We start from the raw sequence: 17,495 nt of genomic DNA on the forward strand, positions 1-17,495 counted from the left end.
TATTATTTGGCTAGTTATTCATACAAATATGGGTAAAAGTACATAAAAAATAATTGTATGGTTATGGAAAATAAAATATTAAACTATATGTAGATCATATATTTTAGAAAATACGATGGTTCTCGAATTTTAGGTTAATGCAAATCCTTATATTTAATTTTTATTTATTTTTATAGATTTTAATATGTGAATATATACTTGTTTTAATTTTTCTATCATTTCCTCACAATATATGTTATGGATGTGATTGAGTTATAATTTTGAAAAATATATGCTTTTTTTAAATTTACATTTTGGATATCTTTATATTTCATATATGTTTGTGTGTATCTTTATTTATGTTTTAAGAATTTTTGTGCATATATATATACATGTATTTGTGTATACATGTTTTTTTTTTGTCGCTTTTGGTTATTGATTTAAATTTTTTGTTTTTTTATCCCTTTAAAACATTTACGTATTTAAAAAAAACTATTAAATTTAATTACTTTAAACTATAATTTTGGGTAAATTGTGGATATCGCGTTTTTCTATCAGATAGCTAAATTATTTCATGTTAATAAAAAAAAATATATTTATTGGCTTATACAAACTTATCATGTCCTTTTTTTTTGGAGTTTGACTCTACAAATCTAATAATAACTTATCAATTTGGGATTGTAAAGATTCTATAGTTTGATCTAGGTGTTTTATTTTTTTTGAATCAGTATCTTGATCATTTTCATCAATTTTATTAGGTTGGTTATGGTTTTTATTTCCATTATTACTTTGGTTGATATTTTTGTCATTTTTTTTTTGAGCAATTATATTATTATTTAGTTCTCTATAAAAATCAATCTTTTTCTGCATTTGTATTTTTTCTGAATTTTTAGTTTTTATTAAGTGATCGATATGATGAATATAGTTGGTAATTTGATTATTTTGTTTTTTAATTTCATTAATTTTTTCTTGAATATTTTTTATGTATATTTTTTTTTGTTCTAATTTGTTAAGATATTTATACTGTAAGTCAATTAAAGTATTGTTATAAATATTCGATTCATATGAAAGTTTAGAATATAAAATATATAATAATTCATTTTTTAAATTATCATCAATATATGTATCATTAGTAAATATATCAAAAATTTTATCATATATTTCATCATTATATTCATATAATGTGTCATATTTTAAATTTTCTACATCATCTCTTAAATATTCATTTTCGTTATATATATGAGTATGCATATGTTCACTTTCGCTTTCTGTTTTATCATATTTTATATTTTTTATTATTTTATTATTATTTTCATTTTCATTTTCATCAATTATTGTTTTTACTATGCTAGTATGATAACTATGTCGATTGTTTTGATTATTGGGGCTATATTTCTCGAATATATTATTAATTGAAAAGTCTGTTATATTTTCATTATTGTTGTTTATTATTTGAGCATCTATTGTATCCTCTATAAATGAATCATCATGGTAACTCCATATTTTTTTTGTTTTTAAATTTATGCAATAATTATGATTAAAGTTTGAACTATGTATTTTTGCATGGCTTTTTTGATATCTTCCGCATCCAATATTCGAGCAAATTAAACAAAGCCATAAATCATCAACATGATTACAATTTTTACATTTTAATATTTTTACTAATTCGTTTAATTGAATAATTTTATTCATTCCTTGATTGTATAAATATATTTTTTCGTTTTTTTTTGAATCATTTACATTTTCATTTCTTTGAGGGCTTAAACTTTTCTTTGAAACATCATCAATAACATATGAAAAATAATTAGTTGTATATTCTGAAACAATATCATAAAAAATTATGAACATACATGCATTACATGACATGTTAATATAATTATCGGATGTATAATATTTATTAGTATTATATAATTCTTTATCAGATCTTTTATTTCGTGTTAAGATATAATATATAAAATTTCCTAAACGTTCCATACAAAATATACAAGTAGATATACATATATTCCCGTCAATTATAACATTTTTAAAAAATTGTTCATAATTATTTATATCGAAAATATTTATAGGATGTATTATTTTTGTTGGCTTAATTTCATTAGCATCATTATTTTCAGATTGTTTTTTATTTAAAATAATTAGAGTATTTGATTTATTTGTAATGTCAGTTTGATTATTTTGTTCGCTAGGTGTGTTCATCGAATTTGCATTCATTTTGGATAACATTTGTTGTGATTCGTTATTCTGTAATATTTTTATGTTTGTGATATTATTTTGTTCACTGTTTTTTTCTTCTGATGCTTGGTATGATATTTTGAGTTGATCGTGTTCATAATTTTGGTCTAGAATATAATATACAACACTAACAAATAAACAATAAATGTTCCAACTTTTGTAAACTGGATAATTATTTATATTTCGTTTTGATATATTTTTTTTGATTAATAAATCTATATTTTTACAATGAAAATTTTTATAAAACATATCTGCATATATTTGTGTTTTAAATAATATTAAAAGAGAGTATGTTTTATATATTTTTTTTTTTTTTAATTTTTTTTTAAAAATTTTGTATAAATTTTTATAAAATTGAATTTTTTTTTCTTTTGATATATTATCTGGATTGTTATCTTTCGTATGTTCTTCATTTTTTTGTCGTATTTTTTTCACACTTTTCTCTTTTTTTTTATTTTTTTTTAATTTATTGTTAATACCTTGATCATTTTGTACAAAATTAATGCAATCATAGTTTATCGAATTATTTTGGCAATCTATATTTGTATTGTTTTTTATAAACATATTTTTAGTTTGTATTGAAAAAAAATCATATAATTCTACACTTGAGTTTGTGATACTATTTAAGGTGGAATCTGATTGAGCATTTGATTCGAATTTTAATTTCTGATTCGTCAAAATGTAACTTTCTTTATTTTTTTGATTATAAATATCGTTGGAAATACTTTTAAACATGTCCTTTTGGATTTTGGATTTTGAAGAACGACTTTTCTGTTCTCCTAATTTCTCAAATTGTGCATTTCCATTTCCATTTTGATTTTCGCAATTTTTACCCAAATTGTCACTACTGGCATTTTCATGATTAAAAGAGGCTTGTTTGATTTGATTTGATTTTTTTGTAAATACGTCAAAGTTTGTTTTAACATAAAATATCTTTATTTTATCTATATAATCGATATAATCAAATATTAAAGAAAAAAAATCGTAAAAAATAAAATAAGATGGCAATGATAAAATAAATAACATATGAGATCTGTGTAATGGTATATTAAGTTCATTTTGATGATTTTGGTTTTCTATAATTGTTAGTTTATTTATTTCAACATTTGTTTGTTTTTCTGAATTAACTTTTTTAGTATTCCTTCCGTTTTTTGGAGTATTTCCTTTTTTTTCTTTTATTCGAACATCTTCAAAATTTGTGTAATTTTTTAAATAATGTGATGTGCCTTCTTTTTTATTTGTAATTGTATTTTGTTCATTTCCTTTAATTAAATATAAATCAAAATTTTCTGTGTTATTTACATATAATTCTATAAATGATGATGCATAATATTCAATTTTATTTTTATTTAAATATTGTATATATTTGTATTGTATACTTTCTTTTTCTTTTATTAAAAAATTATTTTCAATTTCCTTATTATCAGTACAATTTTTGTAATTTATTTTTTCTACTCTATTTCCATTATAAATATATATATTTTCAAATATACTTAGGCATTGTTTAACGTTTTTAATATTATCTTGACTATACACAATTAAATAAAACATTCTCTATGCTGGTCTTAAACATTGTTGCCATTTTTTTTTTCTTTATTTTAAAAAATTAGTGACAAAAAAATAATTTAATATGAATATTTATATATATATATACCCTTAATATGTTACAATTTTGGAATGGAATAATATATTATGGACCGGCAGTATACTGACTGGGGTGAAAATATATATGGTATATTTTTAATTTAATAAAAATATATATGATAAAACTTGTGTAATATTACTAATTATATAATGGATTTGATTTATAAAGTTGGCCAATATGTATAACAAATATGCTTATTCAAAAATGTAGGAAATTTTTTTTTTTTTTTTTAATAATATTTTCTCTGTACCTTATAACGAATATAAATTATTTTAATAATAAATTATATGAAAAATTTTAATTATTTATATTCTTTGCCAAAGTACAAAATAATAAATAAATATATCTATTTAAAATATGCATATATATATATATATATATATAACACTATATAATATAGAAATTATTTTCCATAGCTGTATTTTGTACAGTATAAAAAAAGGGCTATCTTATATATAGAGTATATAATTTATGAAAAAAAAATATTATAAAAGAGTTACAACGTACTATTTGGAACTTATATTTTTTAAAAAGTTTGTAATAAGAAAGTTGTTTATTTTAATATTTATTTCTATATCATTGATTTTATTTTTTTGTTTATAAAAAACAAGATGGCGCCAAAAAAAAAGGAAGAAGAGCCAAAGGTTTTATTGTTAGGAAGGTACGATTGTATAAAACTCGATAGTTGTATTATTTTAATGAATTTAGAATAATATGTTTTAAAATAATACAATTCTATATATGCATATACATATAGACTACATAATATTGAATTTTTTTTTAGACCCAAAAACACACTAAAAATGGGGTTGGTTGGTTTGCCCAATGTAGGTAGGAAAATATTCATAAATTTGGACGCATGCATAGATACACTTTTGCTTTTTTTTTACTTTTTTTTTACTTTTTTTTCATTTTTTTTCACTGTTTAGGAAAGTCAACAACATTTAATGTACTAACTAAGTTGAACATTCCTGCAGAAAACTATCCATTTTGTACAATCGATCCTCATGAAGCAAAAGTAACAGTTGAAGATGAAAGGTTTGATTGGCTAGTTGACCATTTTAAACCTAAAAGTTCTGTACATGCATATCTTTCTATATTTGACATTGCAGGGTTAGTAAAAAATGCACATTTAGGAGAAGGATTGGGAAATAACTTTTTATCAAATATTGCAGCAGTAGATGGCATATATCATGTTGTTAGAGCATTTGAAAATGAAGATATTATACACACAGAAGGAAATATAAATCCTGTTCGCGATATGGAAATAATAAATTCTGAATTAATTTATAAAGATATAAGTAACTGTGAAAGAAATTTAGAAGAAATATCCAAAGTTTTAAATCGAAATAAAAAAGATAAAATAAAACAAAATGAGCATGATGTTTTAACTATTGTTTTAGAACATTTGAAAGAACATAAATGGATAAAAGATAGAACTTGGAAAAGTTCAGAAATTGAAGTTATTAATGAATTTAATTTTTTAACTGCAAAGCCAGTTGTTTATTTAGTTAATATGAGTGAAAATGATTTTATTCGACAAAAAAATAAATATTTAGCAAAAATATATAATTGGGTCCAAGAAAAAAATAAAGGTACTATTATACCTTATTGTGCAGAATTTGAACAAAAAATATTATTTATGACTGAAAATGAAAAAGAAGAATATTTTAAAGCAAATAATATTAAAACTAGTATGTTAAATAAAATTATTAAAACTGGTTATTATGAAATTAATTTAATACATTTTTTCACTTGTGGTCAAGATGAAGTTAAATGCTGGACTATAAGAAAAGGTACGAAAGCGCCACAAGCAGCGGGTGTTATACATACAGATTTTGAAAAAGGATTTATTTGTGCAGAGGTTTATAAATACACAGATTTAGTAGAATTTAAATCAGAAGGAGAAGTAAAAGCCAATGGAAAATATTTACAAAAAGGAAAAGATTATGTAATTGAGGATGGAGATATTGTATTTTTCAAATTTAACGTATCTTCATCGGGAAAAAAATAATTTATTTTTATACCTCTAAAAAATGATTAAAACACGGATAATTATGAAGATTTATTTATAAACATTTGTATGAAATACATATAAACTGTTTTACATTGTCTTATGATCTTCATTTGATGAATGATATTATCCATTTGTTGTATTTACCAACATTTTTCGAATATTTTTAAAAACTGTTAAAATTCTGAACGTTCAGGTAAATTTATGTCAATTTTTTTTTTTTACAAATACAATAAAGTTATGAATATGGCTAGTTAACCAATATAAAAATGCACATAGATATATTATTCATGTGTGTAATTTTGTTTGAAAAATAGGATAAATAATATGTAATGGAACAGGGAAAACAAAAAAAATATAAGAATTAAAAATGCAATTAAACAAAAAATCGGTAAAAATAATTGACATTTTCAAAGTCTTTTATGAATAAATTTAATAAAATTTACGAAATAAAGATGAGCAAAATATATGTATGAATATTTTTGGTACATACTTTGCATGAAGATGTGTAAACATAAAAATTAATTGCTAAAATTTAAAATATACTTGTTTGACGCTGAAAAATTAGTGTATATATTTAAATAAAAATTTTTTATGAAATGCTGTACGTACTGTATCATTTATAAATGTATTTGTTTTTGTTTTTTTTTCACAAGTATTTCTAAATATAGCTTCATCAGTCCACTTTCTTTTTTTTTGAAGTTTTTCAAATTCTTCATTATCACTATCTTCTAAGTTTATAAGAGGATTATTTGTAAGGACATTATTTTTTTTATTTTTCATAAGTTCTTCTTCTTCTTTTTCTCTTTTCAATTTTTCTAGTTTTTCTTTTTTTAAGTTTTCGAGTTCCCTCATAAGTTCCTTTTCTTCTTCATCAGACTCATTATCCATTTCATCACTTTCGTCATTATTTTCAGTATTCATATCACTATCTATGATATTACTATTTTCTTCGGACATTTTATCATTCTGTTCATAATTATTATTATTTTTTTCTTTCTTTTTTTTCTTCATTTTGTGTGCTTTCCATTCATCCTGAATTTCGTCATCTTCATCCTCTGGAAAGGGATTAGTATAATCGCAATTTGTTAATTTTTTAATATTTTCAATGGCTAGCAGTTTATTTCTACCATTATTGTTATTATTTTCTTTATTATTTCCTTCTCGTTTATTGGATTTGTTTTCTAGTTCAATTAAATTATTTTTGATTATTTCCTTGTCCTCTGTATAGTCGTTCAAATCTCTCATTTTCATTTTTGTATGGCCAGGCAAATCCCTGCTACAAACTTTTGCGGTTTGCCCAACTTTTCTATTACCACCTGATATGTTCAGAAAAAAAAAAAGTAAAAAATATGGGAATAATTCGAAAATAAACAAAGCTTTAAATATATGAACAATTTGATATAGCAACATAAAGACTAAATTGTAAATGTAACATTTTAATTCGTTAATGTTTTTATTTATTCATTATGCTTATATGTATTATATTTTTATTATTATTTTTGTGATTGTTTACCCTGATTTTCCCCACCAATGGCATTATACCATGTAGGCCTATGTGCTGTTGTCATTGTTTTATTTGGTTTGTATTGCTATTATGATTTCCTTATAGATTTCGTAATATGATTATATATGTATATATACATATATGATCATATTAATTTATATATAATAAATGTTTACTATTTTTCAAATTATATAATTTTGATTTCTTCATATAATATGCATAAGTAAATAATGGTACTCAATTAATAAATGACTATAGTATTTTTTTTATATTATTTTGTAAAGTTTTTTTTTTGATATTTACTTCAGCGCATTTGATCGAAGCTTTCTAAGCTTTCCAAGCTTTTCCTTTCGCATAAAAATAAAAAATAATAAAAAGAATTATGTATAAAACAATCCTATTATATTTTTCAAATTAGTTCCTTTTTAATAGTATATATTGTGATATTACAAAAATGTAATTTTTTTATTTATTATTGCCAAATTAAAGAATATTTTAAAAATATTTAATAAACTTAAAAAAAAATTAAATAATGTTAAAGCAAATACATACTATATTTATATTTGCTAGTATATGAATAAAAATAAAAAAAAATGATGATAGCAACACAAAGAAATGATTGCTTTGAAGGAAATGAGAAGAATATGGAAATTAAATATCAATTTAATTAAACATATGTATGAGTTTATTAATGCATAACATAAAGATGTATGCATAAATAGTGATATACAATTGGTAAGCATGTTTGATGAAAACAAGAAAAAGAAAGAAAAAAAAATGAAAAAAAATGAAAAAAAATGAACAAATTAATTAAAATACAAATTGTTAAAGACGTAAAAAGGGGTAGTGACAAATTAATTATAAATAAAAGAAAGCGATAAAAAAATAAAAAAGCTAAAGTAAAAAAAATAATATTGCTACAATGCAATAGATGATTATATATAGGTTAAAAATAAGTTCAATGTCTTATCGAGTAAAATATGATTAATGTATGAATTTCTGCACTTTTCATAAGTTGACAATTCTTTTGAATTATTTTTTCAAATTAAAAAAAAATGGTATACTAAGCCAAAAGAATCATGGTGTTCTATGTTCACTCTTTTTATTTACGATTTGATTTTTTTTATTTTTATTTTTATTTTTATTTTTTTTTTTTTTTTCATTTTTTTTATTATTTGGATATGTTGGTATGTGTTTGGAAAATTGTACTTTGGATTTTTTTGGATTTTTGTGCTTTTCATGTCTATTAAGTGAAATATTTTTATTTTTTGAGCGTACAGTATTAATAGTAGTAACTTGTTCAGATAATATATTTTTTTTGATATTATCGTGGGAAAGATGTGGATTAACTTTTCCAATTTCATTTTGTCTGAACTGAATAGTTTCAGGAGGTAATTTATCAAGTAATTGCCGAATTTCATTTTCTTTAGTTTGTTTTTTAGTTTCATAAGGATTATTAACAAAGGTATCTATATTAGCTAATCCAGACCCTGGAACAATAAAAGATTTGATAGAATATTTTAAACCTGCACAACATATATCTTCAAATGGTTGAAAAGTTATTGAATTTATTCTATCGCCCCATGTATTATGAGTTAAATATAATTCTGGTTTTGTAAAAAAATTTTTATAAGTCCTAAAATGACTATTCATACTAAATGCAACCATAGATGTATCACTAATATCTATATTGTTTATAATATTATGTGATTTAAAAGAATTTATATATTCAAGTTTTCTAATATCCCATAATTTATATGTACAATCAATACCAGCTGTAATTAAATAATTGTCAAATACCCCAATAGATGATATAGCTGTTTTATGAGAAAATATATCACATAAGCTTTTATCCATATTTGGGGACCATAATGTAACATGCCCATTTTTATGACCTAAATATATAATTGCATTTTGTTTATTTTGTTTCATTATAGAACATGGTCCTCTTTTTGTTTTTTTTCTTGTAATAATATTACCAACTGATACATCTTGATATACTAATTCCCCTAAATCGCCAATAGATGCAAGTAAGAAATGATATGGTAAAAATTCTAATTGACATGGATATAAAATATCTTTTATACAATTTACTTCAATTCCAGTGTTATCATAAATATAAATATATTTTTTTTGTCCAATTGCAAACAATTTATGATTATGAAAAATCGTATTACATTTAACTGTTTCATTTACTTGTAATTCACATAATGTTTCCATATTATGTGTGTCTAAAAAACTTATATGTCCTTTTTCGCCAGTTATTAATAAATATTTTCCATTTCTAGAATAATTACATGTATATGGACCCATATTTAGATGTAGATCAAAGACTTTTTTTTGTGTTCCTACATCTGCATTTTCATATATATATTTTTGAGTAATTTTTATTGAATCATTTCGGAAAAAATTTTCATTTTTTAATGTTTTAGATTCTACTATCTTTAGCTCTCCTTTTTGTTTGCTTAAGTTAATGAGGCCTTCATTTGTAGCATCTTTTGAGATATTTTGAATATGAGATATATTTTTTTTTTCAATATTTTTTTCATTTTTTTGGCTAGTCAATTTAATATAACCCTGATCATTTATGTTATTAAATTGAGCATTTGATATAATTTTTTTTGATGATAATATTGCAAGTTTAACATCTGTTGATAGTTTTTTTTTTATTTTTTTATTTTTAATATTTTTGGGATTTGGAAAATCTTTGGACAGTAATATTTCTTTATTATTTGGTAATAGATTTATGTTTGGATTATGACCGTTTTCTTGTTTTTTTCGTATTTTTTTTTTTATTTTATGAATAATTTTGTCCGTGTTTATGTTGAGTTTATTTTCAGAAATCTTTTCCGTTTCGACATTTTGCTCAACGAACAAGTTGCCTTTCATGATATGTTTCTTATTCCTTTCTTTGTTTTATACCTTTTTTTGTTTTATATCTTTTTTTGTTTTATGCCTTTCTTTGTTTTATATTTTTATCATTTGCAAATTGGCATATTAAACTGTTTCCACTTTTTATGTTTTAATTCCTTTTTCGAGGCTCATATATCATTCCAACATGTATAAGAAAGATTATTATTTACGAACATAAAGTAGATCTATATGTTTATTTGTTTTTTAAAATATTTGTAACTTTCTTTTTAATTTAGTGGAAATGATATGGAAGCTCGCATTTAAATTTGAATATTTTTGATATAGTTATTATATATTACCAACAATTTTCGCATATTTTGCATTGCATTAAGGTAAATATAAAAATAAAATAATAAAACATCAGGAAAATAAATAAATAAATAAATAAATAAATGTAATACTTTCCTTTTTTTATTTTTAATTTGTTTAATTTTTCTTAATTATGAACGTTTTTTTTATCGTGTTTTATGCATAAAACGTTTTAATTATAAAACTGTTGGCAAAATGTTTATGCAATTTTTTATAAAATAAAAAATAAATATGTACATGTAAAATAAATAAAAAATAAACATGAATAATTATCATACAAATAAACATGTATAGTTGTCATATAAATAAATATGAATAATTATCTACAAATAAACGTATATTATCCATATAAATAAATATGTAATATTATATGTACTTGGGAAAGTGAATTATTTTCTGTGCGTTTGATATATGTATATAATTAAAATATATTAAAAAAAAAAAAAAATTATTTTTGATTTTTGGAAAAAATTAATATGTTATTATATAATAACATGGCATGGAATTGTTTTAGGAAATGCGAATGAGCAAAATAAGGAAAAAACAAATAATAATAGCGTAGTATGTAAGTTGAAAATAGATATTATTAAATACAAAAAAAATTAGAAAACATATATTTTGTTTTTTTTACATTGTTATTTTATATACAATAATATAACTTTTCACTGTTTTATACACATTTAATAATAAGTTTTAATACAAAAATGTCAAAAGCAGTATATGCAAAAATATGGATGAGCACACACAATTTTAACGCTCGTAGAAGATATGGATGTTTACAAGTTGGGTAAGTGATATATTTATGATAAAATAAAATAATAAATTTAAATTATGAAATAAAAAAGTGAATATATATTATAGTGTACATATGAATTGAGAAAAATATTTTAATTTTTTTCAGTTTGATCTATGTCCAATTTAATTGATAAAAGAAATATAAGTTGCAATATATATCAAGTTTATTATAAATCTATTTTTTGTTTTTATATAGATATCGATTAAGTCCATGGTTATTTGTTTGGGGGGTTTATTGTGTATCATTAGTTTTTCCAGCTTTAGATACTGAATATAAAAAAATGCTTAGTTTTGGAATTTGGAAAAAAACTGATGTTGGATATAATAAAACAGCGCCTCCACCTTATGAATAATTTAATATAAACTTCAAAAATGGAAAATTATAGCAATTATTAATCATAGTTATATAATATATGCTAACCTTTTAACCTCACACAAATACATGTGTGCATGTATAATTTTCCCAATATATACTTTTTTGCGTAGCTTATATAAAAAATGTAAAGCCTTTTTTCTAAAACACTCCTTTTTTCACTCCATTATTTTTTTGTATAATATTTCAAAGTATGCAAACATACATAAACATTTTACCCAATGTTTGGTCTTAAATGAAATGCGAACAAATTGTAAAAGTTAAAATATTTGAAATGTTGGAAAATGTAATAATAAACCGTTATTTTTCCAACTGATTAAAGTTATATTTTTCTTAAAATAAAAATGAATAAGAATTTGTTTAAAAAAGTGACTAAATAAATGTTGAAATATCGCGACCTTACATTGAGCGATTTGTGCACACAACTTCAAAAAAGTAAAGAATAAAAATTAAAGAATAAAAAGAATGCGCATGAACGTTATATGCAATGAGGATATGCTTATTTGGGATGAAAAATGAAAGATGATTTTTTTCTATTTTTTCTATTTTTTTCTATTTTTTCTATTTTTTTCTATTTTTTCTATTTTTTGTCTTATTTTTAATTTCCCACCAGTTCGCAAACATGCTTAGCCACTGTCCTAAAGGGAAGCAATATTGGCAAAATAGAAATTTTACAATTCGATATTTTATAAATTTCTAATTGTATTGTTATAAAATAATCAGTATTTTGAGAACAATCTACTTATGTGTGTTAAACAAAGTTGTCAAAATGGCATATACACATTTATTTTATATTTTTGTTTTTATTTTTTTATATATGTATAAATCTGAAGAAATAAATGTTGAAAAGGAAGAAAAATTTAAAGAAAATAATATTACAAAAGATGTAGAATATAATTATTTTGATTTAGGGTTAGATAATCTAAGTTTGTTACCAAATCCCATTGAATTATATGAATATATAAATAGTGAATATGTAAAAACAAGAGGAAAACATTTTAATAATTTAAAAGGAGCATTAAAAAAAATGAAATTATCAAAGGAGGTATTTTTAGAATTATATAAATCAGCATTAAGCTATTTTGATATAGATGGTTATACATTTTTAATGGAAAAGGTTATGAGTAAAGAATATGGAAATAAATTTTTACAAAAAAAAAAAAAAAAAAATGAATTATATCCGCATTGTGATAATATAACTAATAGTAGAATTCAAAACAATGAGCTTCGAAATAATAGAAAAGAACGAATAGGAAATAAAAATATTGATAATGATAATATGTCAGAACAAATTGAATATCCAGGGGGGCCTATAAGATCGAGTTATGGAAATAATTTAAGTAAACTAATGAAGGCATCTTTAGAAAATGTAGAAACAATTGAATCATCAAAAGAACCAGGGTTATCAAATATGTTATTACAAAGTTTAACAATGGTTAAAGGACTTATACAATCAGTTGCAAGTTCAGTTGTTGATATTGTTCCTCCTCTCATACCCCCACCAATATGGGTAAATAGACCATTACCATGTTTGCCTATGGTTACTGGTAAAAATTGTTTGGGTTCTATTTTATATCCAATAACAGCAGCAGAATTTATAACGGCAGATGTAACAGATTCTACTATGAATGGAATTATAGCTAGCTTTCCATCAAAATATTCATCAAAAATTGGAAAAACATCTAATACACAATATAGAATATGTGCAATGGCATATTTAGGAATGTATTGTGCATCTTTATTTCCTATATGTTGGTTACCAATAGGTTTAAAGGTTGCTGAAACTATGTCTGTATGTTTTCCTCAATGCTTAGCCACTTTGATTGCTTGCCCTGGATTTTGGATTAATGATATTGAAGGCCCATGTAATAATGCATCTGTACCTCCATTTTGTTCATTTTCCATATTTGTTAATCATAAAATAATACCACCTCAATTAAGCACATATGAAAATTCCCATCTTTATCCTAAAACATGCCCAGAAAAAGATGACAATTATGATATTACAGAAGAATTATATGAACATGATGAAAGCCAAGGAAATAAAGAAAGTATATATTTAAACGAAAAAAAATCATACTCAAATATTTCCTTGCCTACATATAGAGATTCTGTTAAAACTATATATGATGATAATGCAAAACCTGAAAGTATAGATGCATGTAATTGTATAGGCATTGAGGATTTATGTATTAAGCATTTTGCTATTCCAGTCTCTAAAAAATATAATGATCCTAATTATACTTTTATTTTTGAACATAAATATGAAGAACCAGTTAAATTAACAAAGTTTCAAAAAAAATGCTGTTCTATATGTAAACAAATTTTTAATATTATAGCTCCAAAAAAAAAAAAAATTATAGATTTAAGAGGATTCGATATTTATCCAAAAAAATTTGGATCCAGCTTTTTGTCTGATATTGTTGTTCACTGATGTGTCATTTCATTTTTTTGTTTGTTTTTTCAATTTTTTAGTGTTAAAACAATCTACAGCAACCTAAAGGTGCGTATTGCAGTTATATACAAAGCAATGAAACGAATACAATTTCTTCCTTTCTTTTTTTAATTATATTAACATAAGTTAAAAAAAAATATAATAATGTAACAATTTTATGTATATAATAATTTATGTAAATTATTTTCATTGAATTTTCATAAATAATAATAGCAAAAAAAAATAAATAAATAAATAGCCAAATGTGTAGAAACAAAAAGTATACTAAAAAAAAGGGGGGAAATCTACAAAACTTAAAGGCCTATGTAATGCTCATGGGTGTAATATATTTTTAATGTATATTCCATCATTTTTATATTGTTTAAAATAAAAATATTGAATTTTCGCTTCGGCTGTTTGAATATCCTATTCTTTTTCCTGACCTATATGGTGATATCGTTCTGTCACCTGGAAAAAAAATATATAAAAAATATACATTTTTATAAATATAGAAACCTAAGTAGGGCATTGTATATGTTTTTAAAATGATAAGTAAATTTACAATTAAAAGAAACGGAACAAATTTTGTTTCTGTTTTCATTATTTATATGACAGAATTTTTTAGTGCTCCCCACAAGGGGAGTTAGATCTGCCTGCACAAAAAAAAAATTATTACCATGTACATGTTGTATATATATATTGATTGAAATAAATTGAGTAACTATTGAAACATGGTTTTATTATATTTTATTTTTTGTAAAAAATTACGTTTAAATTTCCACGTTGAAAAGATCGATTTTGTTTCATTCGATTTATTTCTTGATCCCTAGGAACACAATTCATCTGAATTAAATAAAAAAAAAAAAAAATGAGAAAATATAAATAAGAAAAAGTTGGATAGTATGGGTATGTGAAAAAAAGAAATTGATAAATAAGAATGCACATAATTTTTATGGATACCTCAAGTTTAGATCCTTGAATGGGGATGAGTTTTTTACTGGAATTCGGAATAAACACATTTTCTTTAGGGCATAAAGATTTCTTTGGAAATTCGAGAAGTTAATATAATATATAAAGGGGATGGAAAAATGTTATGTGCATATTGATTTTATTTTTATTTCTTTTTATTTAAAAACCTCTAATTGGGTGATATAATGTGTTTTGTTGTGTTTTTGAATATATGAATCGTCACTTTTATGCGGTACTAGACAAGTCTACAAAAAAAAAAAATAAATAACTATTATTGATGGTAGTTATGCAACTAGATACTTTTTTTATTCTTATTTGTCTTACAGATAAATTATTCACATGCCTATATAATTTTTTAGGAGGGGGTAAATCATATCTGAAAACGTCTACCCCCCATTTACAAGGATTGCTATTTAAACTGTATGCGCTTATCTTTTTAGAGCTAAAAAAAATATATAATATTATTATGTACGATACAGGCAATAATTGATTATTTTTATTAATTGTGCATATAATTTTATTATCTTTTTTCAAACCTTTTTTTTTCGTTTTCATAATTGCTTTGACTTGTAAAATAGGAGTTGAAAAGGAAGGAAGTGAAAAAGGATGTACATAAATAAAATTATAAAATCCCGGAGTAAATAAGTGAAAAGACAAATACACTTAATGAAGCACTTAATGAATCACGTATTGAATCACATATTGCATGGTTTCGCATTTTTATTTTAAGCTAATTATTTGGTTGATATGGTTGTATATTTTGGCTAACTTGGTAAATATATAAAGATTTCTGATATCTGGATGAATTTTTTTTCCGTATTTTTTATTGGGTGCATTTGGGTCATCACCTTGAAATATTTTGTTTATATTATAAGAAGAATGTTCCTTAATTCTTCGAGCTGTTCTTTGCATTTTTGGAGAATTGACTTTGGCAAGATCTGTTATGTTGAACGTTCAGAACAAATAAAAAAATGAACAAGCAATATAAAAAATGAACAAGCAATATACAAAATAAATGAACAATTAACGGGTTTACCTGTCTGGTCAGTTATGGGTAAATCAAAAATAGAATTTTTATTTTTGTGATCAATGTTTCTTATTGAGCTTTTAAATGTTTTTTCTGTAGTATCTCCATAGAACTAGTTATGAAAAAAAAAAATTGAAATTTGTCAAATTCGAAAAAGAACTTGTATACAAGCATTAACATATGCATAGTAAATGGAGAGAAAAAATGTTGTTTTAAAAATACTTGTAAAAAATTAAAACCATCATAATTTGTTGGCTTTCCTGCCGGTTTTCTGAAATAAAAAAAATGTAAAATAATAATACAATCCCAAATATTTGCACACAATAATGTAGAAGCTACTAATAATACTCTCATAAAAAAAGTAAAAAACAATTACACAAATAATTTAACTCAATAGAGTGGATATTTAATTATATACATTTATGTTTTGTTATTTACATTTAATGATTATGTGCGGATATACTTACTTTAGACTATCATTTATAGACATGGAACTAGGGGCAACATTTGAGCAACTCATTTTAGGAAATAAATTTAAAAGGGAGAAAATGGAAAATAACAAAAAAAAAATTAAAAAAGGTACAATAAATAAAAAAATTAGAATATTAATTTTCCCATGAAAATATTTCATTAAATTAGAAAAGAAGAAAAGATATACAAAAGGAATACAGAATGAAATACAAACATAAAGACTAAATAAATAAAAAAAATTATATTTCCTTAATTAATATCTCGACTATTAAGTTGCAATTATTGTTTTTGCATTTGATTAGTTGTTACTCTAACTTTTTTTTTAATTATTTTTTATTATTTATATTTTTTTTAATATAAATATTATAAATTTATAAACTGGAAAAATACGTGCATTTATATGCAAGTATTCTCCGGGTATGCCATATTTTTTTTTATTATTGCTTAACAAAAAAATATAAAAAAATTGATATGTCTTTAACTAAGTGCTTTGGTAAAATATATCTTAAAATAATATTCATATATATAGTAAAAATATTTTAATTTAAATAATTAAGAACATTTATTTATGTTTTAAGAAGGGTATATATATATGAAAATATAAAAGGAAATTGTAAATATCCCCAGTGCCTAACACATTATGACAAAAATAAATATAATTTTTTTTTACAATAGTTATTATTGGATAGAGTTTTAAATTGTTTATTTATTGCTAGCCGTGTGGCATAACATAAAAGCATGCAATAAATTGCAAATGAGTAATAAAAAAAAAAGACAAACAACAGAAATACATAATATAAATATAGAAAATAAAAAGCTATCTATAT

At 22.5% G+C, this 17,495-nt stretch overlaps 7 protein-coding genes across 7 annotated transcripts; 3 read left to right on the forward strand and 4 right to left on the reverse strand.

The window, feature by feature from the left end:
* Window positions 1-624: 624 nt before the first annotated feature.
* On the reverse strand, window positions 625-3,762 carry PBANKA_0619800 (zinc finger protein, putative; the record flags this gene model as incomplete). The annotated part of the gene is made up of 1 exon (XM_034563843.1): window positions 625-3,762. One exon carries the CDS (start codon window positions 3,760-3,762, stop codon window positions 625-627), a length of 3,138 nt encoding a protein of 1,045 aa, XP_034420698.1.
* Window positions 3,763-4,467: 705 nt separating this feature from the next.
* Window positions 4,468-5,870, forward strand: PBANKA_0619900 (Obg-like ATPase 1, putative; the record flags this gene model as incomplete). The annotated part of the gene is made up of 3 exons (XM_034563844.1): window positions 4,468-4,517; window positions 4,641-4,687; window positions 4,786-5,870. 3 exons carry the CDS (start codon window positions 4,468-4,470, stop codon window positions 5,868-5,870), a joined length of 1,182 nt encoding a protein of 393 aa, XP_034420699.1.
* A 564-nt stretch (window positions 5,871-6,434) lies between these two features.
* PBANKA_0620000 (pre-mRNA-splicing factor CWC15, putative) lies at window positions 6,435-7,441 on the reverse strand (the record flags this gene model as incomplete). The annotated part of the gene is made up of 2 exons (XM_034563845.1): window positions 6,435-7,189; window positions 7,387-7,441. 2 exons carry the CDS (start codon window positions 7,439-7,441, stop codon window positions 6,435-6,437), a joined length of 810 nt encoding a protein of 269 aa, XP_034420700.1.
* Window positions 7,442-8,454: 1,013 nt separating this feature from the next.
* On the reverse strand, window positions 8,455-10,266 carry PBANKA_0620100 (U3 small nucleolar RNA-associated protein 7, putative; the record flags this gene model as incomplete). Its single annotated transcript, XM_034563846.1, has 1 exon — window positions 8,455-10,266. The coding sequence occupies one exon, from the start codon at window positions 10,264-10,266 to the stop codon at window positions 8,455-8,457; it is 1,812 nt and encodes a 603-aa protein (XP_034420701.1).
* A 1,037-nt stretch (window positions 10,267-11,303) lies between these two features.
* PBANKA_0620200 (conserved protein, unknown function) lies at window positions 11,304-11,747 on the forward strand (the record flags this gene model as incomplete). The annotated part of the gene is made up of 2 exons (XM_034563847.1): window positions 11,304-11,386; window positions 11,591-11,747. 2 exons carry the CDS (start codon window positions 11,304-11,306, stop codon window positions 11,745-11,747), a joined length of 240 nt encoding a protein of 79 aa, XP_034420702.1.
* Window positions 11,748-12,536: 789 nt separating this feature from the next.
* PBANKA_0620300 (conserved protein, unknown function) lies at window positions 12,537-14,201 on the forward strand (the record flags this gene model as incomplete). Its single annotated transcript, XM_034563848.1, has 1 exon — window positions 12,537-14,201. The coding sequence occupies one exon, from the start codon at window positions 12,537-12,539 to the stop codon at window positions 14,199-14,201; it is 1,665 nt and encodes a 554-aa protein (XP_034420703.1).
* A 382-nt stretch (window positions 14,202-14,583) lies between these two features.
* PBANKA_0620400 (conserved protein, unknown function) lies at window positions 14,584-16,717 on the reverse strand (the record flags this gene model as incomplete). Its single annotated transcript, XM_034563849.1, has 11 exons — window positions 14,584-14,669; window positions 14,764-14,854; window positions 14,970-15,044; window positions 15,162-15,242; window positions 15,338-15,415; window positions 15,495-15,612; window positions 15,707-15,736; window positions 15,940-16,108; window positions 16,207-16,309; window positions 16,420-16,468; window positions 16,665-16,717. The coding sequence occupies 11 exons, from the start codon at window positions 16,715-16,717 to the stop codon at window positions 14,584-14,586; spliced, it is 933 nt and encodes a 310-aa protein (XP_034420704.1).
* Between the last annotated feature and the right edge of the window lie 778 nt (window positions 16,718-17,495).

The sequence above is a fragment of the Plasmodium berghei genome, assembly GCF_900002375.2.
Source record: "Plasmodium berghei ANKA genome assembly, chromosome: 6".
NCBI classification, from domain to species: domain Eukaryota; phylum Apicomplexa; class Aconoidasida; order Haemosporida; family Plasmodiidae; genus Plasmodium; species Plasmodium berghei.